At 41.5% G+C, this 24715-nt stretch overlaps 2 protein-coding genes across 3 annotated transcripts in view; one reads left to right on the plus strand and one right to left on the minus strand.

The window, feature by feature from the left end:
• CAPN7 (calpain 7) overlaps positions 1-13456 on the plus strand; it is a 42209-nt gene extending 28753 nt beyond the window's left edge. Inside the window, exons 13-21 of one of the 2 annotated variants that reach the window (XM_004773571.3) lie at positions 89-233; positions 358-457; positions 783-918; positions 1424-1499; positions 5432-5577; positions 6394-6456; positions 9950-10080; positions 12124-12216; positions 12308-13456. In XM_004773571.3, coding sequence (XP_004773628.1) covers positions 89-233; positions 358-457; positions 783-918; positions 1424-1499; positions 5432-5577; positions 6394-6456; positions 9950-10080; positions 12124-12216; positions 12308-12452 — 1035 coding nt within the window. In that variant the 3' untranslated portion in view covers positions 12453-13456. The remainder of the gene's footprint in view (positions 1-88; positions 234-357; positions 458-782; positions 919-1423; positions 1500-5431; positions 5578-6393; positions 6457-9949; positions 10081-12123; positions 12217-12307) is intronic. The other variant, XM_045088929.1, reaches the window with a different exon arrangement.
• Positions 13457-14228: 772 nt separating this feature from the next.
• SH3BP5 (SH3 domain binding protein 5) overlaps positions 14229-24715 on the minus strand; it is a 72936-nt gene continuing 62449 nt past the window's right edge. Inside the window, exons 5-9 of the mRNA XM_004773570.3 lie at positions 21410-21540; positions 20185-20227; positions 19250-19469; positions 16170-16430; positions 14229-15678 (exon numbers count right to left, since the gene is read on the minus strand). Coding sequence (XP_004773627.1) covers positions 15470-15678; positions 16170-16430; positions 19250-19469; positions 20185-20227; positions 21410-21540 — 864 coding nt within the window. The 3' untranslated portion in view covers positions 14229-15469. The remainder of the gene's footprint in view (positions 15679-16169; positions 16431-19249; positions 19470-20184; positions 20228-21409; positions 21541-24715) is intronic.

Consider the following 24715-nt stretch of genomic DNA (forward strand, 5'->3'; position numbering starts at 1 on the left):
ACCTCTCTTAGAAAATGCATGATATAACTAATAAAAATTTGGTAAAACTGTTTTGCAACTTTATCTTTTTTTTTTTTTTTCTTAATAGGGGCTGCGATTTATCCAGCTGAAAAATCCTTGGAGTCATTTACGTTGGAAAGGAAGATACAGTGAAAATGATATAAAAAACTGGACCCCAGAGTTACAAAAATATTTAAACTTTGATCCTCGAACAGCTCAGAAAATAGACAATGGTAAATACATCTTTTCAATTTTGATATCATTCAATCTTCAACATGCTTTAATAATATGAAATGTATTAACTGAAGTTATTTGTCATTAAGATATTGTATGGATTAACAGGCATCTAATTTTCAGGAATATTTTGGATTTCATGGGATGATCTCTGCCAGTATTATGATGTGATTTATTTGAGCTGGAATCCAGGTCTTTTTAAAGAATCAACATGTATTCATAGGTAACTTTTTTTGTATATTTTTTTGTATATTTCAGAATATGCTTTATATTTTATCATGTAAAATATAAGAATTAACTTATGAAGATTAGCATTCTTTTTGTCATTCCTGCAAATGACTGCCATGTGATAGTTATTTTCTTTATATGCTGTTTTGGTTATCCCAAAAATTATTTAAGCAATAAAACAAAAATCCTGATAACCTAGTTGTATTAGAAACACAAAACATTTTTTTTTTTTTTTAGGAAACACAAAAATTTTTAAAATAGTTTGTTTTAGCTCAATGAAAAATTTAATTACTGTTTTCTTTCTTGACTTTCTTTTTTAGTACTTGGGATGCCAAGCAAGGACCTGTGAAAGATGCCTATAGTCTGGCCAACAACCCCCAGTACAAACTGGAGGTGCAGTGTCCACAAGGGGGTGCTGCAGTTTGGGTTTTGCTTAGTAGACACATAACAGACAAGGTACCTTCTTATGTGTCCCATACAGAAACTTTAAAAAATATAATTAGACCATTGTGAATAAGATATGTAATTTGGTCACCAGCCTGTTTCATTTATATAGGTGACTTGAAGATAGTGTTGTATTACATAAATGTGTATTTGCCTCTAAGGAAATTTATATACTTAAAATCTTGAAGAAGAATGTGAGTTTATGCTTTGTCAGGGTTTTGAGCTTGATTATGTAGATCTTAAGAATACTATCATTAGAATACTCTGAAGGGGGTTTAAAGATGTTAAATCATTAGGCCTGATTCTGTAAACCATAACTATAATCTTAATAGCCTCAGAGTCTTATCTAATGTATTACTTTATACAATGTGGTCATCCATTGAAATGAGTTTAATTCAGAAAAGCAGTTTTTACAGCACTAAGTAGCTGAAATGCTCTTAAAATTAGAATTTTTTTTCCCTACTAAGAGCATTTTGAGCCCATTTTCCTAACTATATTGGATACTTTGTACTTCCAGGATGATTTTGCAAATAATCGAGAATTTATCACAATGGTTGTATACAAGACTGATGGGAAAAAAGTTTATTACCCAGGTATGTTTAGTAGACAGACATTCAAACAAACATTAAAATTTTATTTGCCTGATTAAAATGACAAACTTTATGTAGATAATACACAGAAATAATGCTGATAGGCTAATAGAAACCATTCGAACAGACGTGGTGGTATTTATGCTACTTTGGTGTTTTGTTCTGATTTTAATTTAGAGACCTCAGGAATTTGAGATTCCTGTATTCTTGCATATTGCTGTCAGAGTTTTATTTCTAAAACTTAAATCCTATCTGATCAAAAATCCTGTGATTTTCTGTGGGCCCCTGGATAAAATCTAAGCACTCTGGCATGGTTTGTAAGACTTTTGATATTCTGACCTTAACCTTTCTGTTGCCTTTTATCTCAGGCCACAGCTTTTCATACTGCCTTCAGTGAGGTACTGATTACTCCTGAACATTCCATGCCCTTGCTTCCCCTCTTTTCATACAGTTTCTTCTCCCAAGTCTCTCTCTCCTCCCTCTCCTCTACCCACTTACTCCTCTTACCCTAGTCTATATAATAAACATGGTTAAGATCCAGCTTATATGTTATTTTCTGTGATAACCTTTCTGCCAGGCAACGTGACTCTTTCCCTCTGTAGGGCTCCTGAGGCATTTAATATACTATATTGAAATCACTTTCCTTTCACATTAAAAAAAAAAAAAAGTTTACCATATATTAAGCATAGGAACTGTTAGTTTATGTGCTTGTTGGAGAGACAGAAATAAGAAAAATACCAGGTAGTGATGTGTCTCTAAAGAAATAAGTAGGGTTATATGTTTGTGACTGATAGGTTGCTTTGGTTGGGTGGCCATGGAAGACCTTTTTGAGAAGGGGTAAGAGGAAGTCTGAATGACAAAAGGGGATCAGTCATGCAAAGAAATAAAGGCAAAAGCATTATAGGTAGAGGGAATAACAAGTGGGGGGACTCTAAAATGAGGGGGAAAGAGTGTTTTTTAGAAACGAAAATAAGGCCAGTAGGCCTAGGGTGGTATGGTATCAAGAGGTCAGAAAGGTATGCAGGCTCAGATGACAGATGTTCTGTAAGCCACACCAGGGTTTGGATTTTGTTCTAAGTGTAATAGGAAATCTTTGGAGAGCCTTGATCCAGAAAATGACATGATACAAAAATTTTTTTAAGACCATTCTTTGTAGAATTATATTGGCAGGGGCAAAAAATGGAAAAGTACAAAATTAGTGATTTTTTTTTTTTTTAAGATTTTATGTATTTATTTGTCAGAGAGAGAGGAGCGAGAGTGAGCACAGGCAGACAGAGTGGCAGGCAGAGGCAGAGGGAGAAGCAGGCTCCCCGCCAAGCAAGGAGCCCAATGTGGGACTCGATCCCAGGATGCTGGGATCATGACCTGAGCTGAAGGAAGCTGCTTAACTAACTGAGCCACCCAGGCATCCCCAAAATTAGTGATTTTGAGAAAGAACTTAGCATAATAGGGGAGTATAGATGAGGAGGAGTGGGCAGATTTGGGTTTCAATAGGATTTTCAGGATCTTAGTTAATTTTGAATTAATTAATTCAATTTTAATTAATTAATGAATTTTAATCTGCATTCATTTTTAGGCTTACTTCATAAAAAGCTGTTATAACATATACTGAGATAGGCAAAAACTGAGCATGGGGTAGAGGAAGCAGTTTTGTTGTGGAGTAAAAGCAAAAGTTAATTTTTTTTGTTGTTACTTATTTAAAATACCTATTAGAAATCCAGGTATAGAAACCAAAGAAACAATTGGATTTTTGGGTAGAGTTCTGAGATAAGGTTAGGGTTATAGATGCAGATTGAAGAATCAGGGGTATACAGATGCCTTTTGAAGATAGGACTGTATACACTGCCATTGGAGAGAGTTGTAGGTACAGAGATGAACACCCAGGACCTGACCCTTGGATTCAGACAGCTTAAGGTTGAGCAGAAGAGAGTTACTGCAGAAAAATTAGAACAGAGTACCTGAGGAAATAAAGTAAGATTTACATGGCCCAAGTGAGGACAGTGTTTCATGAGGGAAAAGAGTAGACAAATGCATCTATTGTTATTTTAGAGGTAAGATAGGTTAGAGAAGAAATAATTGGACTTAGCATCCTGGTAGTCATTGTTGACCTTAACAAGAACAGAGTTGGTAGAGAGGTGAGCTTAGAAGCGCAAATAGAGTGGATTGAGGAGAGACTGGGAGGTAAGGAAGCAATTATTGACCGTTCTTTCAAGAAGGCTGGGCAAAAGAAAGTGGTTTCGTTAAGTCTTATTTTTATTTAGTGAGAGAAAAACATGGTATTCATCCCCCTGACACGGGGTGAGGGGGGGAGGCGGAGGACAGGCCCTGACTCCTATCAGTCAGTCATTATCAAGAGATTTTGATATTCCAGAATGGGCATGGCACATACGATTTCAAGGATTAAAGGTAAATTAGCCAAATTTCCCATTTTTCATTATGTTGGCCACTATACAACCAAAAAAACACAAATATTGTGAGTAGCTATTCCTAGCATTAAGATATTTATATGGCTTTTGAACTTAAAAATATTTTTGTTGAACTTTTTATTTGGACTTTTTTTAAACAATGCTCCCTCTTAACATTTAATGATACTGCCTTTTCAGAAAAAAATAATTTCTGGTTTACAATTTTATTTTCATTACAACACTCAGGTGAATTAAAAAACACTCTTCTGTCATTCCCATTTGACAAGAGTAAACTGAGGCACAGAAAGGTTAAAAATCTTGTCCAAGATTTTTGTTTTTCTCCTCACACTAGATCACACCACTCTAAGCATTAGATATTTATTACCTGTTTAGATACTAAAATGTTTATTTTTTTCAATAGATTATATAAGTATTCAGTATTCCTAAATAAGCTAAACGGTATAGCATTGATTTTAAATGACATGTAATAATTGACATGCATGAAATAATTTTATTGTATTGGCTTGATTGCAATAAAACATCAGAGACTATATCATGCAGCATTGTTTGAAATAGCAAAATACTGGAAATAATCTGTGAGATTGTCAGAATAACTAATAAGGTTATAAATAAGTCATATTCATATAATGGTATCTCTTACAGAGAGTTTTAAAAGGAATAAACCGTATCTATATAGAATGTGAATCTAAAAAACATTGAGTAAAAGATGAAAGCTTTAAAATAAGACAATATGGTGTCCTTTTTTTAGATATATACCCACAGAAATAACATTTACTCATTCATTTTTAGGGATGTGTGTGTGTTTAATACGGAAAAGATGCCCAGGGGAGCCTGGGTGGCTCAGTGGGTTAAAGCCTCTGCCTTCAGCTCAGGTCATGATCCCAGAGTCCTGGGATCAAGCCCCACATCGGGCTCTCTGCTCAGCAGGGAGCCTGCTTCCCTTCCTCTCTCTGCCTGCCTCTCTGCCTACTTGTTATCTGTCAAATAAAATCTTTAAAAAAAAAAAAGAAAGAAAGAAAGAAAAGATGCCCATTAACCCATCAGAGTGGAACAGAATGAGACTAAGGGTGGTGTTTAAAAGGGACTTTGTTTTATAAGGAAGCTAGTATGACTCCCAAAAATCTTAATTTAGTTCTGAATGGTGAGGAATATAGATATATTTTTACATACTACTTTGTATCGTAAAAAATATTGCCTCAAAATAAAAAAGCACCAATCTTGATTTTAAAATCCTCTACTGGAGAAAATTCAGCACAGGACTAGTAGGTATTATCTTCTATCTCATTGAGTGTATTCCAAAAGATAGTCTTTACTTACTAGCAGTTATTTAAAATTTTTAATTATAAAGTTTGAAGTTGAAATTCCTTTGTACTATTATGTTTTAAAGATGGAATCAAGGGGGAGGAATGTCCATCCATTTAATTTTTTTTCCTATCATGACCTATAAAACTTTAATTTAAAAAGTATAGAAACTAAAGTATTCTTTTCTGTAAACCTACTTATTTGTAGGTGACCCGCCTCCATACATTGATGGCATTCGAATTAACAGCCCTCATTATTTGACTAAGATAAAGCTGACCACACCTGGGACCCATACCTTTACATTAGTGGTTTCTCAGTATGAAAAGCAGAATACAATCCATTATACTGTCCGGGTGAGTAAACCAACATACAATGACAGAACACAATAATTTCAAGTACATAATGTGCTCTGCTTCTTAGTGGGATTAGCTATAGAAAAAAATGTATTTCTGAAAATTATCTATTAATTTTTGTGTATGTATGCTTATATTAATTCAGCATTAAATTACGATGCTTCCCAGAGAAATTAATGCTTTTGAAAAGTAATATTTTTATTTTGAATGACATATTGAATGAACATTTTAATTTTCAGAATAATAGTTTGGTCCTGAGGTAATGTGATACACTGAAATAAATTATTCTATCTCAGAACAAGCAGTTAAGAACTCCTTTATCCTATGTAATACTTTAATTGACTTAAAAAACACAACTTTGAACTCTGTTGAAAGGAAATCAGTTGCCTATGAACATACTGCTCTCTTATAGCTGGGCCAGTTAGTTGGTTGGTTGGGGTGGAAGAAGGTTATTGTAATTTTGTTCTGCATAGGTTTTTTCCCATACATCAGTAAGGGAGCTCAACTTGAATAGATTTTTAGTGATGAAAGGGACATTGGGTGGCTGCTTCTACCCACCTTTTTTGTTCAGATGCAGAAACCAAGGCCTAGGGACATTGTCCTGAGTGTCACATAGGAGCAGAGAAAGCCAGAAAAAGATCCCTAGCTGCTCAATTCCTAGTTGATTAAGCCTGTGTACAGAATAATTACTTTTATGCCAACTGATTTTTCAGTCTTCTAGTATATTCTTTATCACTATGGAGTTTTTATAAGCAAAATGCACTATGGAGTTTTTTATAAACTTTATCAATACAATAAATTTTGTTTAAAATCTAGGTATATTCAGCCTGCAGCTTTACTTTTTCAAAGATTCCTTCACCGTACACCTTATCAAAACAGGTAAGAATTCTTTCTCTGGGTCATAATATCAGAGAACGGTTAGAATTCCCTGGTCTTTTTCTCCTTTTCTCATTTTATTCACATTTAAGAATTTTCTTACAAAATAAAACATTCTGGACTTGACAGTAATACCGGAAATGTAAGTGGCCTCAGGTCTGGGTTGGAATACAAGATCTTCAGTGAACAACATTTAGTGATTCTGTGAAAAGAAATAAGGCTCAAAGTAAAAAGATTATGCAGACTTTGGTCATTAGGGAAGGATTCATCATGTAGATGAACCTTCATTTTATATTTATTTTTTTAAAAGATTTATTTCAGAGAGAGTGCACAAGCATGAGTTGGGGGAGGGACAAGGGGAGTAGTAGTCTCTCTGCTGAGCAGGGAGCCTACCACAGAGCTCCATCCCAGAACCCTAGCATCTTGACCCAAACTGAAAGCAGATGTTTAACAACAGAGCCACCCAGACGTCCATAAATGAACCTTGAAAATAGAATTTGAGACTGGTTTTGCAGGGTGTGCTAGATGTCATCTGTAGAGGAAGATTTGAGGGAGAATTCTTGGCTCCCTTATCAAATATTAATTGACCATGTATGCTTGGGTTTATTTCCAGGCTCTTTATTCTTTGGGGCCTATATGTGGTTTTTATACTGTCAGTACTATATTTTGATGACTATAGCTTTATAGTACAGCTTGAAATCGGGAAGTGTGTTATTCCTGCTTTTTTCTTTCTCAGGATTTCTTCAGCTATTCAGAGTCTTGTGTGGTTCTGTGTAAATGTTAAGAGTGTTTTTTGTGTGGGGCGCCTGGGTGGCTCAGTGGGTTAAACCCTCTGCCTTCGGCTCAGGTCATGATCCCAGGGTCCTGGGATCAAGCCCCCGCATCGGGCTCTCTGCTCAGCGGTGAGCCTGCATCTCCCTCCCTCTCTCTGTCTGTCTCTCTGCCTACTTGTGATCTCTGTCTGTCAAATAAATAAAATTTTTAAAAAAATTTTTTTAAGTGTTTTTTGTGTTTAAAAAAAAAGTCATTGGAGTCCTCTAATAGGGATTGGATTGAATTTATAGGTAACTTTTGGTGTATTGACATTTTAACAATATTAACTCTTTCAGTCTATGAACATAGGATATCTTTCCATTTATTGTGTTATTTTCAATTTTTTTGATTAATGTTTAATAGTAGTTTTCAGATGATAGCTCTTTTATCTCCTTAAAATTATTCCTAAGTATCTTATTATTTTTGTTATTTTGAGATTGATTTATTTTTCAGAAACTTCATTGTTAACATAGAAATGCTACTGATTTCTGTATCTTAATTTTGTATCTTTCAGCTTTACTGAATTTGTTGATAAGATCTAACAGTCTTTTGTTTGAGTCTTTAGGTTTTTCTATATATAAAATCGTGTCATCTGCAAATAGAGACAATTTTATTTTTCCTTTCCAGTTTGCTACATTTTCTTTTTCTTGTCTGATTACACCAGCTAGGACTTCCAGAATATGTTGAATAGGAGTGGTAAGAGTGGACATTTTTGTCTTATTCCTGATCTTAGAAGAGAGGCATTCTCTTTTCATCATTGTGTATGTTAACTATAAGCTTGTCATATGTGGACTTTATTATGTTGAGATATGTTCCTTCTATTCCACATTTCTTAGGAAAGCGTTTCTTCCATGAATGGATATTGAATTTTGTCAGGTGCTTTTTCTGTGCCTGTGGACAGATTCTTCTAATGGAAGAATAAGATTCTTGCATTCTATCTATTGTGACTTACCACATTGGACTGATTAGCATGTGTTGAACCATCCTTGCATCCCTGGGGATTGTATGTTTTCATATAGATCATTAAGCTTCCTAAAGGATTATTGTGCATTCTTTGTGTTACAGTTCATAGATTTCCATTTCTTAGGGTTATTGGAGCATTGCTCATTTTTTGGATGATGTCCCATTTACCTGATTTTTTGTGATCCTTCATTTTTAGGTTTGTAAATCTGCACATTTGAGTGATTAGGCTAACTTTCCAGCTTTGCTGTGGCAGGACTTTTTCCACCAGTTAGCTTACTAACAGTTAAACCAGTTAGGTTTCTGGGTGTCTGCTGGTATTGTCCTTGGGCAGACTGGGCCTGCCATGATGGCCTGTTTTGGGGCAAGGCCGCTGTTAGGACTCTGAGGATGGGAATGGTGGTTGTGCCATGAACTGAGAACAGCTGGGTAGGACTGCTGGCTGGCTTGGTCCTATCCAAATGAGGCTGTGGAACAGGCTCCACAGTTGCTTAGATTCTCTGGTCGGACTTACTACAAAGTCGGGACATGATACTATAATCAGTAGTAGATGGGGCTATGAATTAGTTTCCCTGCTTTGGTAGGGCAACAGGACAGGACCCAGGGGTTGTGCATCTCTTTGTATGGGGACCTGTACTGAATTCCCTAGTCAGGTGAGGCCACCACTTCTGCTCTGCAGACAGGGCAAACCCACAAGCTGTGCTTTTTAACCCACTGAGCCACCCAGGCGCCCCATCACAAGCTGTGCTTTTTGTTCAAGCGCCACTATGAAAGGGCTGTTGGGTTATGCAGTTCTCCGTGTGCACTGGTTCAGTTCACTGGTCAGAGAACCTGAAGGCTATATTCAGTGATGAGCAGGCCTATAAATCAGATTTCCTGCCTGGGCTCAGCAGGAGAAGCATCTTTTGTTATCTTGACATAAGCCCACCTACAACCCCAAGCTGTAACCAGACAGGGCCCACTGGCTTTGCTCCGTGAACTCTTGGTTCTGCCTACTCTTGGCCACTGGAATGCACAGCATACAGTAGTTGTCACCAGCCCTTCTGGTCAGATGGAGCTGGAAGGCAGCATCGACAGCAGTTGGGGCTGTGATTCAGCTCCTTGCCTGATGTGGGCAATCCAGGCTGTAAGGCCAGCAAAACCATTTGGCTATACAAATCAGGCAGATCTGCACCCCGCCAAGCTCCTGGGTGAAGCATACCCCTAACTTGGTTCTGCAATTACTACTTGGGTGCCGCAGGTATGATGAATTCAGCCTGCTGAGGTGAGGTCCCCATGCTGGTTGTTGCAAGCTCCACCCTTTTCTTTGTCGCTGTTTCTCCTGTAATCCTTATGGTGTGAGATCAGGTAGGGGCTTTTGTAAAGCAAATCACAGTTCTTAGGGGAAGCTTGTTCACTGAAGAATCAGAAACTCTGGGGAGACATCACCACCTGGTGCTGGCCTGGAGATGGTGCAGTCAACATGTAGCTGCTTCTCTTGTCCTTCTAATGTAACCTGTCTTGGGCTCTGTGGTGCAGGAGGGTACTTCTGCCTCACATCCATGTTCAGGAATTTCTCAGTACCATCCTCTTCTGGAATAGCTGTTAGTTGTCCCTGTGAACGGGAGCAAAGCAGGAGGAACCTTTGTTGCCATCTTGGTGACACCATTCCCTTTTTGAAGTCCTTAAAGTAGAATTGGAGAATGGGAAGTTTTGCTAATACAAAAACTTTTTTTTATTAAAGATTAATGGAAAGTGGAGTGGCCAGAGTGCTGGAGGATGTGGAAATTTCCAAGAAACTCACAGAAATAACCCCATCTACCAATTCCATATAGAAAAGACCGGGCCATTACTGATTGAGCTAAGAGGACCAAGGTTTGTGATTAAGTAACTTTCTTAAGTTAATATCTTCATGAGTTTAATGGAACAGAATAGGGTTTTGAAACAGACCTAGGCATATATAGGCACTTGATTAGTGAAAAAGATGGCATTGCAGAGGAGCCAGGGGAAGGATAGGCTGTTGAATAAATGTGCTGGGATGGTTGGAGTATTCATGTGCCAAAAAGGTAATTAGACCACTTTCTCATATCAGATCTAAAAATCTATTGCAGTTGGGCTGTTAATAAAGGAGATATTTTAATGACTTCAGGATAAAAAGTTAAGACACAAAGAACACATAGAAGGATTTGTAAATACTCTACACTAGTTATTAAAAAGAGTCCACAGTTTAAAAAATGAAAGCTCGGATAGGCATGTCGTAAGAGGAACAATCCAAAATGGCTGATAAACTGTTGTAAGACCCAAACATTTTAACGACCCAAGTGTTCATCAGTAGCATTGAAGATTATAAAATAGAGCACTGCATAACAATGAAAATAAATAATAGCTACCCAACATGATGGATAAGTCTTAAAAACAATGCTGAGGAGAAGCCATATATAATAGAACATCAACTATATGATTCCACTTAAGTGAGGAGCAAACAAAATGAAACTACTATTTAAAGATGCGTGCTTAGGTTGTCAGACTATATAGAAGCAAGAAAGTAGGGGAGGGGGTTGGGAAATGGGTGAAATAGGTCAAGGAGATTAAGAGGTACAAACTTCCAGTATAAAATAAGTGAAGGATGAAAAGTACAACAGAGAATATAGTCGATAATACTGCTGCACCATACAGTGAGTGAGTGCACCCACTGTGGTGAGCGTAACATAGAGAACTTGTATCACTGTTGTACATCTGAAACTAACATATGTCAACATGCTCTTAAAGGAAGGTAGGACATTGTTAAATGTTAGCTCTCTGGGGACAGGAGCTGTAATGAGAAAGGCATGTACAGGGACTTCTACGGTGTTGAGAGTTGCGTTGATCTGGGTGGTGACGACCTGTGTGTTCACTTTATGTGTTATGTAGGCTGTATGTTGTGTGTACATTGTGTTCTATTTCTCAACTTAAAAAGGTTTAAAAAACAATAAAAATAATACTTCTAAGTAAAATTAGCCTTAATTTTGCCTCTTTACAAACACTAATCTTTTATAGACGGTTAAGCTAGTTTTCTGCAGTTTGGTAGGTGAAATAAGGTTATCTAGTTGTTGCTCTTTTGTATTCAATTCGTAGATTGAAGTAAAAGGATTTGACATAAAAGTGTTTGACAGTGTGTATCTTTTGCTTTCCCTATTCATGTCTTTTGCCCATTTTTCTCTTGGAATTGTCATGGTTTTCTTAACTTTAGGCACGTATCACATATTTGCAAGTATTTTTCCCCAGATCACTTTTTTTTTTTTTTTTTAATGTAGAGAAAATTTTCTTTTTAAAGTAATCCGATCTGCCTTTTCAGATTTATTTTGCTATGGGCAGGAAATCTCACCCCAGTATCAGATTTGTACCATATTTTTTTCTAGGTCTTTGGTGGTTTGCTTTTTACATCTAGATGGAATGTATTTTTATATTTGGTGTGAATACAGTGTCAGCTATTTTTCCTAAATTTGTCACCTCCTCACCATCTAAATAATCCTTCTTTTCCCTACTGATTTGGAATGTCATGTCTACCATATGCTAATTACTTCTGTAAATTCAGATTTCAGGCTCTCTCCTTTTTTTCTGCAAAGACTGTATTTTATTATTTAAATTTGACAGTATTCTCCAAGAGCCTGTGGTAAAAATACTGTTTCTTCTAAAGTTTAATACTAATTAATCTTCATGGCTTCAATTAAAAAATATGAAATCAATATAAAAATATAAATGGCATCTTGTATAATTAAGAATAAAAACAGTATATGCATGTGTTCCACAGTGGTTTCCACCTCCTAAAGCTTTAGAAAGCATATACTCAATTTAATAATATATCTACACTTTAGTTGTTTTTAGGTATGTATTTGAGACTACTTAATAACAACAGTAATTGTTTCTTTTTATTGCCAGGCAATATAGTGTTGGATTTGAGGTTGTAACAGTGTCTGTGGTGGGAGATCCTGGTCCCCATGGCTTTCAGAGGAAGTCTAGTGGTGATTATAGGTAATGTTTGCATTTTGACTGCATCTGATTTATACTTTATTTTTTGTGGCATCATCTTCTGTAAACTTTGTTCTCATTTCCCTGCATATAGGTGTGGGTTTTGCTACCTGGAATTAGAAAATATACCTGCGGGGATCTACAATATCATTCCTAGTACTTTTTTGCCTAAACAAGAAGGACCTTTTTTCTTGGACTTCAATAGTATTATCCCGATCAAGACAACGCAACTTCAGTGATGCAGCTTTCGGCTTTACTGGATTTTATACTTACCAAATCAGCTCTTCAAATGAGGACAGAAATCCTCAGGACACCAAACAATCAGAACAGAATTAAATCTCTCAAAATGTTACAGTGGGATCTGGTGCTGCTCAAGTCAGAGTGTGTAGAATTGTATATAGTCAGAATTACTCTGAATCACTCAGAAGTACTATTTACATGGTTTTGTGTGTATAAGGACTTGGTTTGCATTGAGGGGCCCCACTGTATAAACAGACTGTGGAGGATTAAAGGTTAGGCTCAGTCAGCACTGTATGGTGCCTTTACTAGAAGAGAATAGAGACCGGATAAGGGACATGACTTATCCACTCAACTGGGTGGAACAGTAGGCTGGAATAATATTCTGAAATACTTACATTTGTCTTTTGGCAGAGCATGTTGTAAGTTAAACTTGCTTGTGTTGTGACTCTACATCTTGGGCAGCTAATTACCAAATGAATCATGTTACCATAACAGATTTTGTGTTACAATTTTTAATGTTTGTTGCCCAGATGTTATGAAAGAATAAAACTTTAAGAAATTTTTTAACTTAGTTTACAATGAAAGTGGTTGAACTTAGGTACCTGTCTCCCATTAACTCATTTAAGGAGAGCTGAGGTATATTCACTATTGCATTTCTTACTTTTATCAGGCTAAATGAAGGTAGTAATCTGAGACACTGAAGACATTACAATTTAGTTTGTATGGTCTTTTAAAAATTGCTCTTATAGTAACACTGAAAAAAAATACAATTGAAAATTTAGTATATGGTAATTGGGGTTGTATTTGGAAAAACTGCCAAGATACTAATGCCATGTATAAATTCCCAGTTTACATAGAAATCCATGAGAGCAAAATGATGCTCAGGATTTTAAACATCTGAAAATAAGGTGGAATTTTTCGTCGTCTCTACTTTATAATTTTCACCAGTTATTTTGTATTTCTGCTACCTTGATTTGAATAAAATCTTTATACTTAATGGAAACTGCACAGTATAACCTAGAGAGATTATTAAAAGGCTTCATCTAGTACATTCCATCTAAAAGAACTCATTATTTACATGACAGTTCAGGCTTCAGCAAATCTGTTTCATATTCAGAACAGTGATTCCACTTTGGTAAATATATAGTACTTTCAATTTTAGATGGATTCATTTTGTGGCCCTTCAAAGAAAAATTTAAACACATAATTGGAACATTTTATGTTAAAGATATTTGTACAGGATGCAAACAAATAAGACCTAATTCCTACCCTCAAAAACCGAATGTAGACCAACGTATATGAGTTTAATCTAATATTGAATTGTTATAATAGAGCTCCAGATATGGCGCTATAGATAGGAAAAAACCAGCCTGAATGTCAACCCGATGCACATTAGAATCGCCTGGGGGAACTTTTAAAAGTTCGGTACCTCAGGTGTACCCCAAATGATCTCAGGCTCTAAGACCGGCGAACAGCCGCCTTCTTGAAGCTTCCTGGGAGACTGCAGTGCAGCAGAGGTTGGGAGCACTCTGACATGATCACATTGTCTTCATTCTCCTAAAGCTGCATTCTCCTTACTGCGCTTTAGTCGCAGCGGAATTCTAACTCAAACCTTCATAGTTGGGGCTTAAATTATTAGGATCCAGGACCTTAACTGGAAGTTAGAACAGATGTCCACTGCATTCCATGCTCTTCCTTGTGGCAAGAAGGTTGCCTAGAATGGAAGATTTAGGCAACATCAGGGTTTCTTATTGGAAGACACACAAAAGTAAACATTTTCTTAAACTGTTTTTTATTACACTCAAGAAATTAAGACAAGTACAAAATAACCTTGTGATTAGGATACTGTATCAGTCATTAAAAAAGGAGAAAACACGACAGTATGAAGAGATTTACAAATGACTAAAATATACAAGCTGTGTCAGAACAGACAACTTGAAATGGGGTTGCTTTTCTTTTAGAAATGCTAAAGTTTTCTTAACAAAAAAGGACAAAAAATACAGTGCTCTAAATATGTGTAACCGTGAAAACATTAAAGGAAAGCAATCTTAACACATACTACTATTAGCATAACAGACTTCATTGCTTCTATTTAACAGCCTGTGCCAACACATGCCTACTCCCTTTCCTAGCTTTAAGGAACAATTCCCTCTAAGAAATACTAATGCAGCATAACCCTTAAATAATTTTATTTTTAAAGTCACAACCTACAGAGAAATTGACACTTTGTCAATCTAGATATAACAATGGCAACCATTCTTCACATGCACTTCTCTTAATTCTTAAGTCCCATGGCTGGTGGGATAAGGTTTATGCTACAGACTCTCCTCCCCCACAGCCACAAATCGCCTTCGATGGTATGTCCCTGCTACCCTCCGTCCCTCCCATCCCCCACGTTGGCATTCACCTTTCCCACCCCAAAAAGTGCAGTTCATGGTGTAACGTTTATAGAAAATGGTTCTAATGGGCATACCAGCATATAGGCTTTTTTAAAAAGCCCTTCTGAATACCAGAGATGATGAAAATTGTGTTCTTGGATTTTTTTTTTTTTAAGCCTTCGCTGGCCCAGAAAGGTGTATTCTGAATTTCTTTTTTTTCATTTTGATCCCCTGGGATATAAAGGAGACACATCTCCATTTTCCCAATTTGAGGGTAAAAGAAGGGAAAGAGAAGCAAGCTGTTGACCCCAGTTTGGCTCAGCTTCCCAGCCCCTTTCCTGGCTTGGGTTCTTTCACAGGAACTAGTTATTGCTTCCATAACACTGTTACGGGTAATATTCCACAAAGGCTGTGACCCTGGTCACAGTCCACTGCAACAACGCCTCTGCTCTGAAAAATCAGCCCAAGAGCTCTCTCCCAGAAGAAAACTCTTCAGCCCTCAAGGTCACAACTTCATTAGTGCAGTTTAGAGTAAACGCTTAAGATTTGGCATATATTAAATGATTATTGGCACAATGTTCTCCATACAGTTTTGTGTATAAATACTGCTATGCACTTGGGCCAGGGCTTTGGATGGATCAGCCAATCTGCACCATTTTTATGTCAGCAATAATCCCGTCTCTTCCCTTCGAGCACTGGAGAGAGAGCTGTTTCATCCTGTTTTCCAAGGCCTGGCCCTCGCGGGCGGTGCTACTTTGGCTCTTGCCACTGCCGCTGCTGTTGCTGAGACCTCGGTTGTTGTTGGCTTTGTCACTTGTTTTATTCTCTGCCCCTTCTGCCCTGTCTCCTAGAGAAATGTAAAGGATATCAGGTGAGTACTGACAATTCCAGGAGTCGCCTGGGCCCAGGCCATTGTAGCCCTCCAGAATCTCCCAAAATTGCCCGGCTATGCCTGTCACAGAGCCTTCTCCATCACGTGATGACAGACGGCTTTTATGGCGCAAGGCATTTTAGGTATTCCTTATCTTTAGAGAGGACTGGTCCCACCCTAACAGTGGGGAAACAGCTCGCTAGCACAGACTTGTGAAGAGGACTGCTGGGGATCAAAGAGAGAACTCAAACCTCCATTTTTAAGAACCATTCAGGAGCGGAGCCAGGAGCCCCCAGAACAGTGGCTGGCATCTCCATGATCAACAGACTGCACGTTCCCAGAGGCCCCGTCACACAGCCCTGGGGCTGCCGAGACCTGGCAAAGGTCTTGAACAGTGCAGTGTTCTGGCTGCTGACGCAGTGCCATCATGTGGCCCAGGCACTACTGGTGAGAGGGCCGTAACTCACCTCGTTCCGCCTCACACTCAGGGGAGGAGGCTCCACTGCACTCGCTGCGAGGGCCCAGTACCGGGAACATCATTCCAAACTCTGACAGAGACACGGGGCTGGGCAGATCCAGGCTGCCAGGCCTCACAGCTGCAGGGAACTGGTCAGGCATCTCGGATGGGCTTGTGGGCCCTGAACTAAAGCTGGATACCGACTGCGTTTCCGAGTCGTCTTCTGATACGAAGTTGCTACAGCTATCATCTTCAAAAGCCTCAGAGGCCACTAGGAGGAGAGAGGATACTGGTCAGAGGTTCTGACATGGAGCAACCTTGTTACTTCAGCCCCTCCAGAAGTGTGCCCCCCTGGCCAGCAGCCAGACACGGCCTTGGGACGGCAGAATCCCTGCCCCTGTATGCGTGCACTTGAGTAAAGGACTGACCCCCCCAAGTCTGCGTGGCCAGAGCGGCCAGCCACTTGAAGGGAAGCAGCTGGGCCCCGTGGATATTCAATGTCCTTACGATAACTTTCTAACTCCTCCTCTGGAAAGTCAGTGTTGACTACCTAAAGGGCGAGGATAAATCAGCCCAGATCAGGGGCGTTTCTCCACCCCAGATCCGCAAGTGCAGAGGAAGAGAGTGGTCCTTTGGGATGCTCGCCGAACAAAGCTAGTAAGATGTGACAGCTGCTTCCGCATAGCAGAAGGAGCTGCGAGAACAAACAGTCCTGCATGGAGTATCTGCTGGGATCCTGTGATCTCCAGATTGCATAAAACTTCCCATCGCATGTAAGACACACTATTTGCTGCAAAAGGACAAAATTCCTTTACAGCGCTCTTAGCTTGTGCCTTACTCATTTTGTAGATCAGAATAACTAAGGCCCAGAAGACAGGCCATTCTTGTGATCTGAAAGCCACTTTCACCTTTAACTCTTTTCCCTTCACCCTGCACATAAGCCTGCTTATTAGACCTTTCCTGTTCTACTCCCCCACCCTCCTCCCTCATCTTTAAAAACATGGTAGCATCCCCTAGAGGACCATCAGTGAAAAGTACTGTAATACTGAGGACAGAAAACAGGCTTATATTTGAATTAAGATCCTGTCTCCCTTGCTGTGTAGCCTTGGTCAGGTTACTTAACCTCTCTGAGCTTCATGTTCCTCTCCATGTGAGAGGCTGGGTATTAGAGTACCTCACACATTACTGACGATCAAATTTTAGTTTCCTTTCCTTTGGGCCTGGTACTTAAACATTTGTTGACCGAATTTCAAAACTCTGGAGGATGGACCTTGGGAGAGCACCAACAGGGATTATTCCACAGAAAAGGAGAGAAAGAAGTGTACAAAGACAGTGCTGAAAACGCTTTCTTGATTAGCCTAAAGGGAAAATGATCATTTTCTTTCACCAAACACAAAGAAAAACTCAAAATGGATTAAAGACCTAAATGTGAGACCTGGAACCATAAAAATCCTAGAAGAGAGCACAAGCGGTAATTCAGTGACATCGGTCATAGCAGCATTTTTTGAGACAGGTCTCATGAGGCAAAGAAAACCAAAGCAATAAACTAATGGGACTACATCAAAACAAAAAGCTTCTGCCCAGTGAAGGAATAACAAAACTAAAGGGCAACCTACAGAATGGGAGAAGATATTTACAAATGACATATCCAATTAAAATAAGTATCCAAAAATATATAAAGAATTTATACAAGTCAACACAAAAACAAATAATCCAATTAAAAATGGGTCAAAGACAGGTACAGACATTTCTCCAAAGAAGACATAACATATGGCCAACAGACACATGAAAAGTTGCTCAACATCACTCATCATCAGGGACATTCAAATCCAAACCACAATGAAATACCACCTTACAGCTGTCAGAATGCCTAAAATCAAAAACACTAGAAAAAACGTGTTGGCAAGAATGTGGGAAAAAAAGGAACCCTTGTGCCCTGTTGGTGGGGATGCAAACTGATGCACCCACTGTGGAAAACAGTATGGAGGTTTCTCAAAAAATTAAAAGAACTACCCTATGATCCAGAAGTTCCACTACTGGGTATTTACTGCCCAAAAATACAAAAACACTAATTCAAAGGGACACATACACTCCTATGTTTACAGCAGAATTATCTACAACAGACAAGATATGGAAGCAACCCAGTGTCCATTGATGAACAAATGGATAAAGAAGATGTGAGATACACACACACACACACACACACACACACACACACACACACACGAGTATTACTCAGCCATCAGAAAGAATGGAATCTTGCATTGGCAATAATGTGGATAGAGCTAAAGAGTTTTATGCTAAGAGATGTAATTTGGAGAAAGACAAATACCGTATGATTTCACTCATGTAAAATTTAAGAAACAAATGAGCAAAGGAAAAAAACCCAAAAACAAGAAACACACTTAGCTACTGAACTGATGGTTACCAGAGGGGAAGGGAGTGGGGGGATAAAGGAAATAGGAGATGGGAATTAAAGAGTATACTTATCATGAGGAAAAAAAATAAAATGATAAAGGGGGAGGGGCACAGCAAACATGTACCAATTTCCCAACAGGTGGCCTTGGGAAAAAAGGTGTCTATAGTTAGACACCAGTGAGAGTCACCATTTTCAGACTTCTGGGTGCCTGCCATTATTTCATCTAATTCCAGCCTCCCCCCTACACAGTGGCTACTAGGTGCTCATACTCCCTACTTTACAGCTGAAGAAACAGAGTTGAGCCCTTGCCCACATCATGTACTAGGAGGACCCAGGATGTGAATCAAATCTGTGCACACAGTCCCTATCCAGAGGCAACTCTCCCTTCCTGCAGTACTTCTCAGAGCCCTGAATGTTCTCATATGTACTCTGAACATCAGGGTGAAAGTGTAACATTTTCCAAACTCATCCACCGCAGAACCCTGACTCTGAGGAACATTCAGTAGCACCTTTATAAATACAGCATTCCACAAAATGTGGGAAGCCACGAGAAATCACCACCTTTCTGGCCTGCCCAGCTCTGAGACCCTTCCATGATGGCAAGACAGCCCTGGAAGCAGACCACACAAGCTGTGTCATCTCCCACTTGCACACGAGCCCCCAGAACTCACCAGAAACAGCATCCGGCTCAGGCTTGCTCCCTGACAGGTCCTCTATAGACGTGCTGCTGCCCTCAGCCCCCACGCCACAGCCCCGAGGCCCCATGGCACTGGAGCGCCGCCGCTCGTGGATCTCATCTGAGATCATCTCCAGGTTCTTCAGGGCCGTCTTGTACTCGCCTTTTGCCAGGGCCAGTTTGGCCTGCAGGTCATCCACAGTCTTCTTCAGTTGCTGGTCAAGAGAACAGGAGGCCTGGTAAGTGGAGACAGCCCCTACTGGCCTTGCAAGGTTTCTGAATAACAAGTTTAAGCAATTTCTGCCCTTCCCTCCACTCCAAAGACTTCCCCGAGACATGAGTGATGGCCTGATTTCTCTTACCAGCTATCCACACGACGGATCCACACTCCCAGCCCCAACTCCTATCCAGGTGACAAACTCATGCTAATAACCTAACACTACCACTGGCAAGATAAACCCCATCAGAGAAAGAATGGGTGTCAAACTCACACACAAGTCCCACTTTCTAGCCATTTGGTCCCTTGTACTGTGGTTCTCAAACTTAAGCGTGCATCAGAACCCCCAGGAGGCCTTTTGAAAATACAGATGGCTGGGCTCACATCTGCAGTTTCTAATTCAGTAGATCTGCATGGGGTGGGGCTTGGGAAATCTGCACTTCCTAGGCAAAGCTAATGCTGGTCCCAGCAGCCCCCGAGAACCACTGCCCTGGTACAGTGCGGAAAGCAACTGAACAGCACACTGAGAGACTGCAGACACCATTGAGGACCCAACCAAGGCCACTCTGAGGCCTGAAAACTCAGTAAAGAATGTGCTTCTCTCTCCATTCTCCTCTTGTAGCAAATATGCCATGAGAAAGCCCACTGCCACATAAAGTGGAACTTCGCAGAAAAATCCCATCAACAGCAAAGCCAAAGAAGGCTACACGTACCTCAAGCTGCACGTAGTACTTTGCCTTGAGTTCAAAATAGGGCCTGGGGAAGACACAAGGAAGAACTGTAAGGATGACATAATACAATGACCCCAGTGGCCACCAGAGGGCACACCCGGGGCACTAGCTAAGGCCAGCAGGCCATCCGTCCAGGATGTAAACGCCAACCACGGCATGAGATGAAGAGGATACTTGTGCCTCTGGAGCCTGATGGATACCGGCGTCAGTCAAAGCTGAGCTGACAGAAGGCCCATCTCAAGATCCGCCGAACCCACATATGTGAACACTTAACTCCTTGTACCCTGGTTCACTTTCCTCCCTGGGGGGCTATTCAAGGCCATACAGGGTGTGCCCAGCAGCCAGGGCAGCCTGGATTCCCTTCTCCTAAGGAGGAGATTGGCCCCCTCAAGACTGAAGAACAGATGAGGAGAAGGAGCTGCCTCAGCACACACCCTCCTCTACTGGGGTCACCCAGGGAGGAGAGAAGCACCATTCACCCATCGCCGAAAGCATGGGGGCTCAGACTGGTCCTCCTGGATTCTGCCCAGGACCAGAGGCATCAGTCTGCAGACCCAGCCCGGTCATGGGCGAGAGAGGACAAATGCTAATATTCTACTGGTCTCCGCTTTCCTGGCCAGTCAAAAGACCCTGGCTCTTTTTAGGAACTTTGGTGTTGAGCATTAAGAGAAGACCAGTGCTTTATTCTTGGGCTGTACACCTCTTGTGAAGCTCTTCAAAAGCATGGAGGCCCAGCGACTGTGAATGAAGCAGAGGGCTTGTCCCCAAGATCATTACTGTATAAAAATACATAGCAATCATGAGTAAAGCTTGCAGAAGCCTCCACTACAACCAGTCTTGCACTGTCTCATTGGCTCTTGGTCCACAGAGAACGTGTACTGTGCACACAGCTCACGCCCATTATGCTGACAGAAGGACGCAGCTCATCCACACTGTCCATGACAGAGCCAAGGGCACCGACTCTCCCAAAGCCCAGCCCCAGGCCCCAGCCAATGAGCCATGCAATGGTGCGCTTTTGAAATTCTTTTTTCTGTGTCTCCCAGGTCGGTCACAGCTGGAGCAGCATTTCCTGCCTTGGAGGGTTATAGAGAACTTGGAGGATGCAGAGGAGGTGGGTCCCTGACTGCATGGCACACAAAAGGTGGAGAAGATGCCTGAGAGGAGGACAATCACCCAGGGCCTCGGGGTCCCACACGCCCAGACTCACTTGGACTTGTTGATGGCTCTCTTGAGCTTCTTCTCCAGCTGCCGCATACGGCCCATGGCCGCGTTGTACCTGGCCGCTGTCTCCTTGTGTACCAGCTCGCTCCTTGTCTTGGTCTGCTCCGCCTCCATGACCTTGAAACGACAGTAGATGTCAGCCTGGCCAGACAGTCTTTTGTTAGGGTATTTCCTATATCATTTTAAAAAATACTCTGAGGAGGGGTGCCTGGGTGGCTCAGTTGGTTAAGCGACTGCCTTCAGCTCAGGTCATGATCCTGGAGTCCTGGGATCGAGTCCGACATCAGGCTCCCAGCTCCATGGGGAGTCTGCTTCTCCCTCTGACCTTCTCCCCTCTTCTGCTCTCTCTCTCTCTCTCTCTCTCTCTCAAATAAATAAATAAGATCTTAAAAAAAATAAAATAAAATAAAAATACTCTGAGGAAATCAGGGGGCAGATGAAGAGTAAACTAAATTCCAAACAGAAGAGGATGCTCTTCTCTGTGAACCTGTTTCAGAAAAGTTTGGCCATGGCCATGCCTGGGAAAGAAAACAAGGAAAAGCAAAAATCAGAGAAGAATGAAATATTCTCTGATTGAATTGATGTCCACTTCCTCCTGATCAGCCCTCCTGCCACGAAATGGCCCCTGTGGACTCCTTGGCTCCTGCCCTGGCACGGGGGCTGATGGGCACACAAATGGGCCAACAGCCCCAGCAGGGACATCGAGGAATGGGGAGACCTCGCGCAGCCAGACCTGACCGCATCGGAATGGCAAGGCAATCCCCACATCAGCTTGTTGGCCCGTTCCCAGATATTCCTGCATTAGCCGGAATGGGGCAGGGGATCACAAAAGCATCCAGGATCCAGAAGGGGCAAACTTTCCATTTAAACACACGACTATCAAGTCACTTAAGTCAGATTCTGAGGTTCACAGACACACACGATCAGGAGACCTGTCAGTGTTCTGGCAGGAAATTGTGGTGGGGACATTTCGCTGAGCCTGTTGATAAAAATGAGTTTATATAACCAGCAATTGGGCTGTCGATGGCCCAAAACAAGGCGGCTGAAAGGCACACTCCCTGACACATGGAAACGATGGTCCTTTCTTCTGTCACATAAAGAAAACAGCAGAACAGGCCTGCCTTGAGGAGAGAGGAGGAAGGAGACAAATGGCGGACTGGGCCACGTAACCAGCTCACCAGTGCCTTCCCGTCTTGTAGTTACAGCTCACACACGTGTTCTCAGATGAACTGGAGAGGCAGGGGCAAGGCCGGGCTAGCACCGGAGAGGAGCCCAGAGGGCCCCGAGCTCATGGGTCACTCCTTCAGACGCCAGCAGGACAATTTCGGGGAGGCCCCGCCATGCCTTTAGTTTGGGGCGGCTGCTGCTTTCCCAACCCCCTCCAGTCGACAGCCAGTCGGCCCTGAGAGAGCTTATTTCTGCACTGACTTGTAAGACAGATTTTTTTGAAGTGTTAGGGAAAATGGTGAAAGACTCGAACGAGCATCAGAAACTGCCAGGTGTCCTGGCTAGCGTGCCCTTCCCAGTCATCCTGGGCTTACGCTGTCTTGGAGCCGTTTCACAACCCTGTACGTGTCAGAACACAGGCAGTAGGGCAGAGGGGTCTCAGCCTGGAAGTGAAGATGAGCTGCATCCCAGTGGAGAGGGGCTCCAGGACGGACCGCCCCGAAAATACTGACCCATTCTGCGTGCTTGTGAATTCACGTCAGCATGCCTGACTCTCTGTGCATTTCAATTTGTCTTATTACTGATTTCCTCTTTAATTAGGGAATTAAATAATATTTTGAATGTTTTACATTTATAGTTATCAGTTATGCTTTTACCTTTTTAAGAATATATGTATCTTAGCAAAGGCTTCGATGCTTGAGGTACTTTTATTTTTTTTTTTAAGATTTTATTTATTTATTTATTTGACAGACAGAGATTACAAGTAGGCAGAGAGCCAGGCAGGGGGTGGGGGAAGCAGCTTCCCTGCTGAGCAGAGAGCCTGATGTGGGGCTCGATCCCAGGACCCTGGGATCATGACCCAAGCCGAAGGCAGAGGCTTTAACTCACTGAGCCACCCAGGCGCCCTGCTTGAGGTACTTTTAAACAACAGAATTAAAACTGTGTCAGAGAAGGGAGGTACGAGGGAACTGATCTAAGCTGGCGTGAGGTGATGGGCTTGCTGAAATGACTTCTCGCCCAAGTCCAAGGGGCTAAGAAACCCTCTCCCTCTGCTTCAAACATGAAAGATTTCACAATTTCAAAACAAAGTACACGAAAACCATCCCACACCTGGACACTTAGGGAAACAGCAGTAACTCTTCAGTCGTGTCTTAAATCTCAAGCTTTAAGGATTTGCTGGTATGACCTTCCTGAAAACTCAAAACTCCAAGCTTATGAGACTGATGAAGCCTTCTATTGGAAACTGTTGCATTATGATCAGATGTGATGCAGGGTTCCTCTTTAAGGAGTGGTGTGAGAGCACTTTATTTATTTTTTTTTTTAAGATTTTATTTATTTTATTTGACAGACAGAGATTACAAGTAGGCAGAGAGGCAGAGAGAGAGAGGGGAGGAAGCAGGCTCCCTGCTGAGCAAAGAGCCCAACGCGGGGCTCGATCCCAGGACTCTGGGATCGTGACCTGAGCCGAAGGCAGAGGCTTTAACCCACTGAGCCACCCAAGCGCCCCGTGAGAGCACTTTAAATAGACCTTTGCATAAAAAGCTGGGATTCATGGCTATGGAGCAGGAAGAATCCCCACAAGCAGCAGGAGCCACACCAGCTGCACACAGGCCCTCATCTCTCTCAGCCCCTACTCTGCAAAAAGAAGCCCGTCTGTCTGAAGTTAAACACCCAGGAAGCTCCAAGCACTTGGCAATATTGCCAGTGAAGACCGAGGAGGAGCCGCGTATGTCACCGTCCCCCACTTTACCCCTACCTGGCCACATCAGCATCTCCCATCCCCATTTGTACCAACTCCCAGCTCTTGCAAGAAACCCCTCCAACCCCCAACTCCTCTTTCCGCCGCCAGGGAGAAAGTCACCGAGCCCACCCCTGTGGCTGCATGGTAATCAAGGAGCATCCCCCAACCCCACCCATCTGAAGCCCAGCATCAGGCACAAGCAATGGCAGGAAAATGGGAGCATGGCAGCCGAGGACTGGGGGCTCTGTTAGGAAGGCCAAAGCCACAGAGAACTCCAGCAAGCCACAGAAGAAAGCAACAAGGTAGTCCCTTAGCACTTCAAGGTAGCCCCAGGCTGGGCTGAGCAACCAGACTCCGGGCAGGGGCAACTCAGAACTGGGGTAC

The sequence above is a fragment of the Mustela putorius genome, unplaced genomic scaffold (assembly GCF_011764305.1).
Source record: "Mustela putorius furo isolate JIRA1106 unplaced genomic scaffold, ASM1176430v1.1 tig00003834_pilon_pilon_pilon, whole genome shotgun sequence".
NCBI lineage: Eukaryota > Metazoa > Chordata > Mammalia > Carnivora > Mustelidae > Mustela > Mustela putorius.